The 14,794-nt window shown below is 42.8% G+C and overlaps 1 protein-coding gene across 4 annotated transcripts in view; it reads left to right on the top strand.

Annotated features, from left to right (window-relative positions):
* Positions 1-14,794, top strand: part of ADCYAP1R1 (ADCYAP receptor type I) — a 158,937-nt gene that overhangs the window by 107,380 nt on the left and 36,763 nt on the right. For all 4 annotated transcript variants that reach the window (XM_059838669.1, XM_059838660.1, XM_059838651.1 and 1 more), the window contains exons 8-12: positions 1,307-1,410; positions 2,385-2,482; positions 3,982-4,114; positions 6,711-6,864; positions 12,960-13,020. In XM_059838669.1, the coding sequence (XP_059694652.1) occupies positions 1,307-1,410; positions 2,385-2,482; positions 3,982-4,114; positions 6,711-6,864; positions 12,960-13,020 (550 nt within the window). The remainder of the gene's footprint in view (positions 1-1,306; positions 1,411-2,384; positions 2,483-3,981; positions 4,115-6,710; positions 6,865-12,959; positions 13,021-14,794) is intronic.

The raw sequence follows: 14,794 nt of genomic DNA, 5'->3' as shown, positions 1-14,794 counted from the left end.
GCATGGATGGCAAGCAGAGTCTCTTAAATAAGGTTAAAAATAAGGTTATGAGAGACTAAACTGCTCTAAGAAGGCAAAGCAGCACAACTTTAATAGCAAAGAGCAAACCCAAAACTTGGAAATTTCCATTAGTTTTGGTCAAGGTGCAACTGAAACTCCAAAAAGTGTGATAATTTGGTAAATTAATGCTGTTCCTTTGTGCTGGAGAGGAAGAAGTGCAGCAGTAGCCCATCCCTAATTTCTTGGGGAAAGCCATTGAGCTTTGGGAAGAATAATGGTGATTCAAAAGAGCCCCACAGGGGCTGTTCTGCCTCAGCTTTGTAAGTAAAATCTCCTGAGTGTCAGGAGATTCTTCCTCTTCTGCCCCTAGCTTTTCATTCCCAGTAAGGTTTTAAAGCCTAAATTTATCAGTGAAACCATTTAGGAGTTGCTTCTTATATTAGATTAGCAAAAACATTATGGGATTTAGGTCAATATTTGCTTAAAACTAAGGTTATAAACCAGGAATGGAATCATTAATAGACAGAGGAAAGCGAGAAGCTCTGAATTCACCACCTGAGGCCACCCTGGGCATCTGGAGATGGAGAAGAACACATTGCCATGAAGACAGGGATGGGAGAGAGATTCCCAGTCCATGTTCCTTTTTCTTCAGACCCTTCCCACAAAGTCACTCTGAGATCAGAGCCTGGGCTTGGAGATAAACGTGTGGGATGTGTCTTACCTGCCTACAGGAGAGCAATCCAGCTGCCTCTCCATGGGTGTGTAACCCATGATTATCTGAGATATCCCACAGCATCCTGACTGGCTTCCAGCACCTGGAGCAAAAACATCATGTTAGTCTGGTGTTTCTCACCAGTCCCATGCATGTGCCTCAGATATAAACCATTAAAAATAGCACAAAGGGCCTGGTTTTAATCCCTGGACTTCCCCTTGGGCCATGTGGAGTGGAGATACCTTCATCAAAGCTGGAGTCACCAGATGCCTTTTTGAAAGAAATGGACATTTAGTTGACCCCTGGTTTAGGAACCTTCTTAAGAATGAGATTGTTGGTGGCCTGGAGACACTGAATGCACTGATTAAATATTTTTGCTCTCTGGTGACCAACTGCAGCAATAGCCATGCATAGGTGCCTGTTGTAGGACTGGATCATTCAAGACCTCATTAAATTTCCAGGATTAAATCTATGGATAGGCAGATAAACAGAGCTTCCAGCAGAATTTTGGGGTTTTCTTTGCATCAAGGGGTGGGAAGGGATGTCCTGGGGTTTTTTCTTGGGATGTGACATTACTGTCTGCCCTTGGCACAGGGGACATCAGCAGGAATTGCACTGAGGATGGCTGGTCTGAACCTTTCCCTCATTATTACGATGCCTGCGGCTTCGATGAGAACGAAACAGAGTCTGATAACCAGGTGGGAATTAATCTCATAATTAAAAACAAATGAAGGGGGGAGAAGGAAAGCAGCAGACTGCTCTCTGTCCAGCCTCTGGTCATGTTCTGATTTAATAATGATTAGAACAAACAATCAGGTGTACCTGGGTATGGGAATAAATCACACAGCCTCCATTTTCTTCACGGTGGAAAAAGCTCATTCTTTATTCACATAACTCCTTTTTATCCAGCTTTACAGACCTCCTGTGGGACTCCAATTGGTCAGGAGTTTTCTTGCCAATTACCTATTGGCTAGCAACAAGTTTTTATTCTGTATTGATTGGTTGCTCAAACCCCTGGTGTGTACCTGTAGGAAAAGTATGAAAGATAGTTTTCATTTCTCTATCTAACAGTGTAAAACCAGTTTATACAGGTGCCAGTTGTTTTTCACCCAGGAATATGCTGAAAATATGTTGTTATTTGTTATGCTAACAAATTGCTCACACCAGGATTGCTTTCACATGGGAACTTGCAGAGTGGCAGCTTGCCTTAGGAGAACAGGCTAGCCAGAGCAGGCCTGACTTTATGAAGCCTTTCTTTATGATTTTTCTACCTTACTGCAAAACATGGGTATAAAACTGTGAGAAAGGAGATCTGAATCCTTCCTGGGCCTGTAGTGAATATTTATGGAAGATGAGCTTTTAGTGTTGATGTAGCTAGGAGCTTCTAGAATCACAAGTTCTCAATTCCCCCCTGCTGATAAAGAATCACTTAGTCAGCTGGTTTTTTTTCTACATATACTTATAAAAAAATGTAGATGGCCTTTGCTAGCTCAGTGATAAATAACCTCAGGGTGTGCAGACCCAGCTGTAGAGCAGAGCTTGGTGCACAGTGAGATCTCAGAGGAAATGAGGAGAAACCAAAGACACAAATCCTGCCTCTGGCTCCTCCTGCACATTGGCAGCTGTGTGGCTGTGGATGAACCCTTTAACCCTGTGGTTTTTGCCTCCCAAGGATTACTACTATCTCTCAGTGAAGGCTCTGTACACGGTGGGATACAGCACTTCCCTGGTTTCCCTCACCACTGCCATGGTCATCCTGTGTCGCTTCAGGTGAGTGGGGACAGCAGCAGGGACCTGCTCAGGCCCTGAGGGAGGAAGATGGAGCTCAGCTGCCCCAAACTGAGTTCAAGGTTTTATCTCACCACAACTAGAATGTGGAATTTGCTGGGTCCCCCAGATGAAGGAGGAATTGATGAATCTGACCCTATGTTCTTAGAAGGCTAATTTATTATGATATGATATTATTATATTAAAGAATGCCATACTAAAACTGTACTAAGGAATAGAGAAAGGATACAGACAGAAGACTTAACAAGATACTAATGAAAAACTCATCACTCCTTCCAGAGTCCCCACACAGCTGGATGGTAATTGGTCATTAAGTAAAAACAATTCACATGAAACCAATCCAACAACTACCTGTTGGATAAACAATCTCTACCTACATTCTAAAGCAGCAAAACACAGGAGAAGCAATCAGATAATTCTCTGAGGCTTCTCAGCTTCCCAGGAGAAAAAATCCTGGCAAAGGGATTTTTCAGAAACTATGACAGTGACAGTAGAATAAGAAGGGGAAGATCCTTAAGCTGAGTTGCTCCCCCGGCTTGGACATGCTTCAGAAGTCACATTTCAGCAGAGTGCAAATGCAGCAGGAGAAGCTCTGGGTCTGCTTTATGAAACTTCACAAGCTGCATTGGGCTTGTTCTGTTGTCTATTTTATGCTTCTCTACATCCTTTTACAAGAAAATCCCCAAATCCTCCTCTTTCTTGGGTTTAGGACCTGTACTCTCGGGTTTGTGATGCTGGAATGGCTCCTCAGGTATTAAAGTCTCTTTTTTCTCAGCCCCGCAATCGAGGAAGAAGTGGAGATTCCTCAGCTCTGCTTTTCAAGGCTGTTTATTTTCTCTTATCTATTCCATTCTTTCTCTGACCTGCTGAGATCTGTCCAGCAGGTCGGGTTGTGGCACAGTCCCTGCCCTTGGGGTGGTGTTGGCTTTTTATACTAAGAACTACCTGTACTTTATTTACAATAATTTTCCAATACCTATCACCTGTGTTAGACAGTCTGTCTCTACTCTAAACCAGTCCAGAAGTGCCACCATCACCTGAAGATGGAGGACAAGAAGGAGAAGAAGAAAGACAGGACACGCCCAGATTCCTCCATCTTGCCTCTTGAACCCCCATTCTAAATCCCCAAAATTTTACTTTTTCACCCTGTGACAAATTCACTGTCATTCTACTCAAACCCTTGTGCCTTGTAACTCCTCACACAAAGTTGGTGATTGTTTCCATGGGCTAAAATCCAAGGCACAGGTGTTTTTGACTCTGAGCCCCCTGCCAGGGTCTCGAGTCCTTCAGGGCATCCAGAGGAATGTCCTGGGTTCCAGCACTGTACTAACACAGTCTTGGCTCAGATGTTGCTGTTCTTAGCACCAAGGTGCTCTGGTAAAGTGTGTTCAGGCCCAGTGTGACATTTCTACAAAATAAAACAATTTTATTCTATATTTCTCTTTTTTTTTCCACCCACTCCCTTCCTCTTTCCTCTCCAGGAAGCTTCACTGCACTCGGAATTTCATCCACATGAACCTTTTTGTTTCATTCATCCTCCGTGCAATATCTGTGTTCATCAAGGACGGGGTTCTCTATGCTGAGCAGGATGGAAACCACTGCTTCATCTCCACGGTGAGTCCAACTGAAACCAAATCCTTTTCCTTGCCTCTTTTTCAGCTCAAGGTAACAAAAAGCAGAGGAGCAGGCAGCAGTCTGTGGAGTATCATGAGTTATTAGGGGTAAAGGTGTTTAACTTCCAGTTCTCAGCCAGACTGGATGTTTCATGTTGTGATGACACCAGTGTCCTTCAGAACAAACCTACAGGTTTTATTTTCTGACTCTGCCCTGATGTTTCTCCCTTTCCCAGATCTGCTCAGTCATAGGTGGGATGAGAGCAGACACAAGCAATTTCCTTCATCTGGAGGTCTGGTTTTTCTCCAGAGCCTCATTTGTTCAGGATGTCAGGCAGAGGCACATGTGAACAGGGTGACCATTCAGACACAGAGAATCCACCTGATGGCCACACTCTCAGAAAATCATCAGCATTACCCACATCTTTGTCTCTTAAATATCTAATTTCATGCAGAACACTCTTTCACTGATGCATTTAGCATTTATTATGTGTAAATCCCAATTCCTTTCACATTTAAGGCTAGTATTTGATATGATAAATCAGCTCACTGGGTGTAATTATGATAGAATTACAAACTGAGCTCTCCTTTATCCATCCAGTTATGAGCTAAATTCCCTGTGAGTCACTTCCACAAGGCAAGTGCAGCTGTGGAGTTTCTTAGTCAGCCTTTTCTTTGTCATTGAAACTAGTTTTTGCTCTCAGTTCTTCTCCACAAGGAAGCTGAAGCCATGTTGGGTCTGTAGTTTGCTCCTGCCACTCTTCCAAGGGTGGCATCTGCCTCTTTGTTTGGCAAGACTTAAAGCATAAAACACATTAAAATCAGCCATTTTATGACCAGAACTTCAGCCTGGGTAGAGCTTCCATGAAGAAACTTGAGATCTGATGGTTTCAACACCTTGATGGTAGATTTGGCCCAGAGGATGAAGTCAAAGTGGGAGCTAATCACTGCCTCCAGCAGGAGCTTCCATTTTATGCACAGATTCTGCTTGGGTTTGCCAGATAATCCCCTTTTTCCTCACACAAAACATCAATTTATCACATTATACCCTTTTCTAACCCAAAAATAAAACAATTAAAAAGCATTTAAAAAAACTTTTATGCTATTTTCAGTTTCATGTAAAAAGTAAAACAATACAAATATTTTAATTCACACCATCACAATCAAAACCCAACTATTTCCTAATTACAATACATTATAAACATTTCTTAACCTATCAGCTTTTACCACACCATACTGTAAATACCTTAAAACAAATACTCTAAAATTACCCCTCATAAATCATATTACTTTCATAATTCTATTTCTCCAAAATATCTAATCTTATTTACAAAACCATCCTTTAAAACTTATTTCTAATTCCATTTCTCTCTCAACAGTATCTGCCCTCTTCCATTACATTTCCAAATTTCTAAATCAGCATTTCTTATCTCAAAATTTACATACAAATTCATACTAGGTAAGTCTTCTATCAAACTTTTACAGCTTGGTTGCCACCTTAGGCCTTGGTCCCAGAAGCATTTAGGTTGAAAAACCCTCAGAAATTGAGTCCAACCATTCCCAAGCACTGCCAAATTCACCCCTAAACCACATCCCCAGGTGCCACATTTCCACATCTTTTAAACACCTCCAGGCATGGTGACTCCACCACTGACCTGGACACTGTTCCAGGGATTGGCAGCCCTTTCAGGAGAGAAATTTTCCTTAATATCCAAACTAAACCGCCCCTGATGCAATTTAAGACAATTTCCTCTTTTCCTAGCATTTGTTACCTGGGAGAAGAGACTGACCTTGTTACCACCTCCTGTCAGGGAGTTGTAGAGAGCAATAATGTCCTCCTAGACCTTTTCTCAAGCTTAAACAAACTCAGTTCCTTTTTAATTTTTTTAATATTCTATTTTATTACTTCTATTTTTATTTTATTTCTATTTTAATTATATTTTTTATTTCTAAAAATTTTTATATTCCATATTAATTTTATTTCTAGCTTTCATTTTTCTTTAGTTTGCTGCTTCCCCCTCCTGTCCATGAATGAAAGCTTCCATCTTTTTTATTTTTTTACAGCTGATCACTCAGCCTCCTTTTTCCTCACACTTACTTCCATTTTCTGTCCTTGAGTGACAACTCTGATGAAGGATGGCAAGGAAGTGCAATTCCCAGCTGCACACAGGAGGGTTCATCCTTTCAGATCCCACTCTCAAGGCTTTCCACAGTCGTCCTGCCATTTCACATCCTTCTCTGGGTTTCTCAGTGCACATTTGGGTTTTTTCTTCCCTGCATTTAATCCTGGAAGGGGGTTTAAATCCAGCAATTGCTGTTCACTGGGGCTGTGAGCCCTCAGCAGCACACGATGTGCTCAAGCTGCTCTGAACTGCTCCTTGACCTCTTCCCACTGGTAAAATTGGCTTCCTCCCCATCCAGGCTTTGCTGTCTAAGTGATACCTGCCATTCTTCACATTCTTTAAAACCTTTACCATTAAAAGTGTGTAATACCAGCCCCAGCTCTTTCCACTGAGAGATCTGGAGAGGCTGAAAGCATTTTTTCTGCTAGGCCTGAGCAGTGCAGAGATAACTTTGTTCTCCAACATCCCCTGCAGGTGGAATGCAAAGCAGTGATGGTGTTTTTTCACTACTGTGTCATGTCCAACTACTTCTGGCTCTTCATCGAGGGGCTGTACCTCTTCACTTTGTTGGTGGAGACCTTCTTCCCAGAGAGGAGATATTTCTACTGGTACACAATCATTGGCTGGGGTAGGTGGCATTTCCTGTCTCCAATGTGTCTCAGTGTGCAGGATGGCTCCACAGACCATGTGTGGTATTATTGTGTCTGTGGGGTGCCCCGTGGCAGGAAGGAATGATGGATCTGACTCCATGTTCTCAGAAGGCTAATTTATTATTGTATGATAGTATATTATATCAAAGAATGCCATACTAAACTATAATAGAGAATACAGAAAGGATACAGACAGAAGGGTAAAAAGATAATAATGAAAACTCCTGACTCTCTCCAGAGCCCTGACACAGCCTGGCCCTGATTGGCCAATAAGTCAAAACAATTCACATGAAACCAATGGAACAATCACCTGTTGGTAAACAATGCCCAAACACATCCCAAAGCAGCAAAACACAGTAGAAGCAAATCAGATAATTATTGTTTTCCTTTTTCTCTGAGGCTTCTCAGCTTCCCAGGAGCAAAATCCTGGGCAAAGGGATTTTTCCGGAAAATGTGACTGTGACATGGTATTTTTGTGTCAGGTTTCAAACTATAATTTTAGTCTTGATGATGTTGAAATTATGTTGGAATGATGTTGGAATTCGAAATGCAAGGAACTCCCAGAACTTTGGGTCTGTAAGCCAAAGCTTAGAGCTAAACCCAGGATTTGATCTGAGACCTTGGAAAAGGCTCCCAAACTGAGGTGACACAAGCAAGAATGTGGATTTATAGTTTAAAGCAGAGACACACTAAGTTAAATAAAGTTTAGAGTTTTAGAGTTTAAGATATATAAAAATAAAAGTAGCTACAAGAGTAAACAAGGGGTTTAGAATGCAGCACTGTGGGTTTGTGTGTGATAACAGGATTGGCTAAAAACACATGGACCCATGCTTAATAAACATACAGACCCATGCTTACACTGCAGCATGGGTCCATAAGACAAAATATTTTAGGATTGGGTCAAAAACATAAATATCCTTGTTGGCAGTGTTTTATTGGTCAATAACTCCTTAAAAGATGTTGTAACTAAGGGTCTTGTGACCTTCTGAACCATGCTGCAATCATGTGAGCTGAGCTCGCCCTTCCTGCCTATGCAGAGGATAAGAAAAATAAACTGCATCATCAGAAACAATTCAAAGGTCCCAACTCAAAGTCCTTCCAAAATTCCCCACAAGTGAATTATCACAGCACAGAATTACCACTGCAGCCCAAGCTGTGTTGTGATTTTTTTTTTTTTTGTGTGAATAGAGTTGCACTGAAATCTAGAGGACACCACATCTCTTGCAGAGGAATAATCTACAACAGAAAATTGCCTCCTGCAAGATATGATCTAAACATCAACTTCAGCATAATCAAATCTGCAAGGCTAAGTCCAGTCCATTTTCTAAGGCTTCATTTGTGCCTTTCTTTCAGATAATAACTAAATTGAAAATGTATCCAAAGGGTATTCACATCTGCTTATCCTACCTGGATGGGAAATAAAAACTTGCACTGGGAAGGAACAATATTTATTTCAGAAAAGCCAGTTAAATGATGATAACCATGGTAATTATTTTTCATTCTGGCCTTCTGGATTTAAATTGAATCCTGTGATGTGTTAATGCAAGCAATTCTTTGCAGATGTTTTTTGTGCAGAAGTCAGATGGTGAATGCAGAAGAATACATTCATTTAAAATGTTCCCTGAGAATATTAAACTTGATTTTTATACTTTCAGACACTTTTGAAATAGAAATAATCCTGTATATTCATATTTTGAAATAGAAATAATCCTGTATATTCATGTGCAAAATCTACACACAAACCCCATGCCTTAAACTACTCTCCTTTGGAAAAAAACATCCTTATGTAGCTTGAACCTTCAAGAAATCAACAGATGGTCTTGTTTTTTCCCTCCTGAAGCAGCTGTACACAAACCAAAATTTTCATCTCCTGGCAATGACTCCTTACAGCAGGGAGAGAAAATCTTTCTAGAAGGTAGAGATGCAGAGAAGGTATAGAGAGAAATGAGTCAACAAGTTATCATAAAAAATCTGTGCCATAAAAAGGCTGTTGGATGGTTAATGGAAAAGGCCTTTGGGAAAGAAAGGGTTGGAAAAGGTGTTCAGAGTTCCTTTGTACCCTCCACAGCTGTATAATCACATTATAGCCGAGAGAAAAGTGTGTTTCCAAGGAGAAATTGGGGGTTATGTACATGGAAATCTGATCATTAGAAAAGAAAGCAATGCAATATTGCAATTTGTAAAACCTTTGTAATCTGAGCATAAATCAGAGGCTGAGTACCTTTAATGAAGTTTGCACAATTTTCATATCTGTCTGTGGATTTGTCTGAATGTGAGAATACTGAAAACCAGCTTATATGAACTGACTTCAGTATTATTTTGATCAGTCCTTGTAATGAATGAGCTGCCCAGATGGATTCCTTCTGTAATGCAACCTCAAAATATTTAGTTTTTAGTTGAGTGCCAGAGATGGTAACTAGCATTGAGCTAAACACTGGACTTCACAGAATCCCAGAATGGTTTGGGTTTGAAGGGACATTAAAGATCATCTATTGCACCCCCTGCCATGGGCAGGGACACCTTCCATTATCCCAGGCTGCTCCAAGCCCTGTCCAGCCTGGCCTTGGACACTCCCAGGGATCCAGGGGCAGCCACAGCTTCTCTGGGAATTCCATCCCAGCCCCTCCCCACTCTCCCAGCCAGGAATTCCTTCCCAATATCCCCTCTGGCAGTGGGAGCCATTCCCTGGATCCTGTCCCTCCATCCCTTGTTCCCAGTCCCTCTCCAGCTCTCCTGGAGCCCCTTTAGGCCCTGCCAGGGGCTCTGAGCTCTCCCTGGAGCCTTCTCCAGGTGAACTTCCCAGCTCTCCCAGCTTTTATCCCCAGTAAAGTGTCTCCAGCCCTTGGAGTATCTCTGTTGATGCATTGTTCACAGGGGCCCCAGGATGAGGGAAGAGATGAGAAAGTTGACTCCATGTTCAGAAGGCTTGGTTTATTATTTTATGATAGATATTGTATTAAGAGCTATACTAAAAGAATAGAAGAAAGGATTTCATCAGAAGGCTGCCTAAGAATAGAAAAGGAATGAATAACAAAGGTTTGTGTCTGACCGAGACAGTCTGGACAGCTGGGCTGGGATTGGCCATTAATTAGAAACAACCAGGTGAGACCAATCCCAGATCCACCTGGTGCATTCCACAGCAGCAGATAAGAATTGTTTACAGTTTGTTCTTGAGGCCTCTCAGCTTCTCAGGAGGGAAAAATCCTAAGGAAAGGATTTTTCAGAGAACATGTCGGTGACACTCTGTGGCCTCCTTTGGGTTTATTTCAGCAGGTCCATGCCCAGCTTGGACATCTGGTCCAGGTCCAGCTTGTGTTGGTGGGCACAACACTCCAATCACTTCAGATCCAAAGCAGCATCAGCAATATCCATTAATAACTCTTGAGATTTGGACAGTTCTGTTTTGTTTTGGGGTTTTTTTAAACACAATTATTTTCTCATCTCCCGCATGTTTCAGCTGGACTCGCAGTTCCCCTGATCTGGTGGGAACAACTGGCAATTTGCAAAGCCAACAGAGGCACTTCCAGACTCTTGGATTCCATCTCTGAAGGGCAAAGGCAGCCCCTCAGCTCAGGGCTGGTGGGGAGGGAGATGCACTGAAGCAGTGAGGAAGAAGAGCTCACTCAGCACTTTGCAGCATCTGGATGTTGATTTATTTCTCCAAATGTGCTGAGACCTCAGTGCGCTCATCTTGAGGGATTAATGAGAACTACATATGGCTCTGTTGATCCAGGCAGTTTTTTCTTCCTAAATCTGCAATGTGTTGGTGAATTCTCTGGATGGACTGCTGTCTTCCTGAGCTCTCTGCTAATGCCTGCTCCTAATGATGCCTCAGGTTTCAGCTTTTACATTTTCAGATTCTGTGCTGCTTTAGTGTGTGGGTCTGAGCTTCACATCAGGGCATGGTGAGCTCTGTGCACAGAGCAGGGAGACAAAACAATTCCTGCTCCAGCTGGGCACCAAGGACAAATGATCCAAATCTCAGCCCAGGAGCACAAACCCCGTGGGCTGGAGAGAGAAAAACAAGCAGGGTGGGAGTGCCTGGGCTAAAGCTGGGCTGGGACAATGAACTGCAAGGTGCAAATGGAGCAGAGCTGATCCCAGGGAGAGACCCCAGGAGTGCTCGTGCATTTTGGGGCCATTTTGGGTCATCTTGGGTGCAGCCCTGGCTGGGCTCTGGTGCTGCCCAAGGTGCATCCATGGAGGAGATCCTTGGAATAAATCCCTGCTTTATTCTTTAGCTCTGCCCAATCTCTGTTCCAGGTCAGCCTTCAGAAGACATCACTAACTCAGGGCAGCACAAGTCAGCAAGAATAAATCTCAGCCTTCAGGGCTTGTCTGTTTTCTAACGTTCCTCAGAAGCTGAAAAGGAGGCGATGGGGAGATAAAAATCTTTTGATGTAAAGAAAAGTAGTGGAAGGATTTGTATATTCATACAGCAGATGGTTCAAAGCTCCAAGCTGATCTGAAACATGGGGTTTTTAAAATGCATTTTTATGACAGATTTAGTTTTAATTCTGCCTTCCTGCACATTTTACAGATTTGAAACGCTATTCATAGCATCAAAATTTATATAGAGGAAACTATATAAAACATGAGACCCATGTTTTATAGAATCAAAGAATGGTTTGGATTGGAAGAGACCTTAAAACTCATCTCATTCCCACACCCCCCTTCCCTGGACACTTTCCACCATTCCAGGCTGCTCCAACCCTCATTCATGGACACTTCCAAGGATGGGGCACCCACAGCTTCTCTGGGCAAATTTGATATTTAAAGGTTAATTTGATAAAATTAAAGTTTGATATTTAAAAATTAATCTTAACTCCTTTAAGGGAAAAAAGAGTTTTTCTCAGTGTTTTCTAGGTATTCACCTGTGAGAAAAGCAGACTTCAACTGAAATTTAATATGCATGATTTCTTCTCCCCAAACCCTGTCATTTTATTTCTTTATTTCATTTTTCTCTCAAATTCTTCTCTGTGGTTGTTTGAAGGAGGAGGGCCCCATCAGTCACCCAGGTCTAACAGGGATATTTTTATTTCTGATGGTGGGAATTTGATTAGACAGAGGCTCATCTAAGTGGTTCAAATGACTGATTAATTAATGTGACATCAACACAGCCTTGCAAAATGTATTAAATATAATTGTTCCTGTCAACTCACCACAGTCTTGTTCACTGCTGGGAGCTGGAGTTATCAAGGTCCTTGTTTTGTTTGGGTTTTATCATTTCATTTTTCCAGTGGTGCCTGAACAGGTGTCAGCAGTTTCTTAGTCAAAGATTTTATTTACCATACAGTGGAGATCCAACATACCCAGGGTTGTCTTGCATAAATGCATTATTTTATAAAAATATTTCCACTGAAAAAAAAAAATCACATCTCTAGGACTTTCAGAAAGGAAAATAAGTCCAGGTTTCTCAGTGAGTTCTTACTGTTTCAATTAAATTTGCATTTTACATGCATTTTTTGAAAGTGAAGAAATGTCTGAAATAGGAATTAAATCCTTACTCCAATACTCTTTTTTTGGAGTCTGTTGGTTTGTTCTGGTATTTTTTTTATGGAAAAAATTAAATATTCCTGTGAGCAGAGGAAACTTCTCATCTGTGAATAAGTAAAGAAAAACGGGTTATTTACACAGTAACAGAGAAAATGCAGCATATGTAAATCATTTACAACAAAACCAGAGAAGCATACACAGAATCCAGTAATGCCATTCCAGCTCAACATCTGGCACTGCAATTCTTGCCTGATTCCAGTAGCTCTAAACATGAATGTGGTTGAGTCTCTTCTGTCCAGACTTTCTTGTATTCTTCATGCAGCAGGATGCAGCAAAGCACTGAGCAACAATGACCTGGCACAGCACCATTCTGTCCTGCTCCCAGTTCTGCTCCTACAAGCCCACCCCTGACTGACAGGGATGTTTCTGGAGCTCTGAATTAACTCAATAAATTGCTTTATCCCATGCACAAGTGTTGTCAGGAAACAAAACCTCAGTGGAGAGGCTGCATGAATGCTCATTGCTGAGTATCAAATGTGTCTGGACTGTTCATGTGTCACTGTCTTGTCCTCTGCAGGTACCCCAACAATTTGTGTCACTGTCTGGGCAGTGCTGAGGCTCCACTTCGATGACACTGGGTAGGTGTTGCTGGGTGGGAAATGGTTCCAGGTGCATCCAGCACCACGGCAAGGGTGCCACAGGAGTGTGGTGGTTGGAGAAGAATCACAGAGAGAGAGAATCCTTGAGGGTGGGAAAGGCCTCCAAAGTCACCAAGTCCAAGCTGTGACTGATCCCCACCTTGTCCCCAGCCCAGAGCACTGAGTGTCACCTCCAGGCCTTCCCTGGACACCTCCAGGAATGGTGTCATGGTTTTGAACAGACAGGTGTCTGCTAAGGAAGGCAGGAGCCTCCCTTGAAATGGAAAATGTAAACCCCCTCCCTCCAAATTATTATGATTTTGAAATTAAGGGGCTCTCAGGCTAAGATACAGGAATAGGAATTACTGTTCCTTAATAGGAAAATTAAAAATACAAATGCAATAGTACAAAGAACAACAACAAAAAAACCACTGCCAGAGTCAGAAGAGGAGCTGGCCCCCTGTGTGTCAGGGTGTTGGCACAGTCCCATCCCAGGGGGGCTCAGGGTGGTGGCACAGTCCCATCCCAGGGGGGCTCAGGGTGGTGGCACAGTCCCATCCCAGGGGGGCTCAGGGTGGTGGCACAGTCCCATCCCAGGGGGGCTCAGCCCTCCTGCAGTGCCAGCTGTGCTTCTGCTGGAGCAGGGATCCTGCACAAGGCAGGAGTTTTCCTCTGCAGCTCCAGGGCTGCTGGAGATGGGCCTGCTCTCCCTCTGGGAATGCAGGGCAGCAGAAAGCTGCTCCTCTGGGAATGCAGTGGGCAAAGGCTGCTGGGCTGTTCCCAGGGCAGATTGGATCCAGGTAGGAATGCTTGGCTCCTCCCCTGGGCGGAGCATCTCCCCATGGGATGGTGGAATTTGATCAGCCCTGCAGGGACACTCCCTGGCCATGGACAGCAGAGATCTCCTGGAGGGAGGATGGGCTGTGGGAGAGATAAAGAAACCTGCCCCATGAACAGGGGATACCTGCCCCACCTCTGACAGATGGGAATTGAATAACCCCATTTCCAACCTCAGACAGGTGGGGACTCCAAACCTCCCTGGGCAGCCCCAAACAAAGTTCAAAAATCATTGTAGTGAAAAAATTCTTCTTATGTCCAGCCTGAACCTCCTGTGGCACAACTTGAGGCCATTTCTTCTTGTTCTGTTTTGTCCTTCCATTTCTCACATCCGTTTGTCTACAAATGGAATTTAGGTCCCCAGGTTCAAGTACTTTTCTGTTCATAGAGTTACAGTTTGATGTCTGTGCCACCACTGCAGTGGGGAATTCCTAAAAGATTCAGGCATCAAACCTGTAAAAATGCAGCTGACCCCATTCCCTTCTCCAATAAATTACTGGAGTCCAGGCTATTGTTTGTGTCATCTTACAAATGGAATCCCATGTAATTCTCTGGTTTTTCCCACTGATTTTGGAGGAGGATGAAGGTGATGAGCTCAGCTGTAGAAATTATTGGAGATAAATCTAGTAAAATGAAGGAAATCTGCACAAGGCATTGCACAAGGCTTTGATTTGCCAGGGCAATTAGAGTTTAGCTTCCCACTGAGGAGGGTTTCCCATGAATTTTGCAGGGGAGATGAATAGAGATGAAACAGAAATCTGCATTCCTTCTTCTATGTGGAAAAAAATTATTTCATAAAGAATTCAAAAGGGTAGGTCCTTTCCAAATTGTCTCTTTTGGTAGAGAAAAAAAAAAGCTGCAAATATTCTGTTCTAAAGGACCAGAAGGAAAAGCTGCTCCCAGAGCTGGACCTGCATATTTTGGTAGTCAGTATCTG

Source organism: Haemorhous mexicanus, chromosome 1 (genome assembly GCF_027477595.1).
Source record: "Haemorhous mexicanus isolate bHaeMex1 chromosome 1, bHaeMex1.pri, whole genome shotgun sequence".
In the NCBI taxonomy this organism is placed as follows: Eukaryota; Metazoa; Chordata; class Aves; order Passeriformes; family Fringillidae; genus Haemorhous; species Haemorhous mexicanus.
The sequence above is the reverse complement of the archived record's forward strand: the minus strand, read 5'-3'. Positions and strand labels throughout refer to the sequence as shown.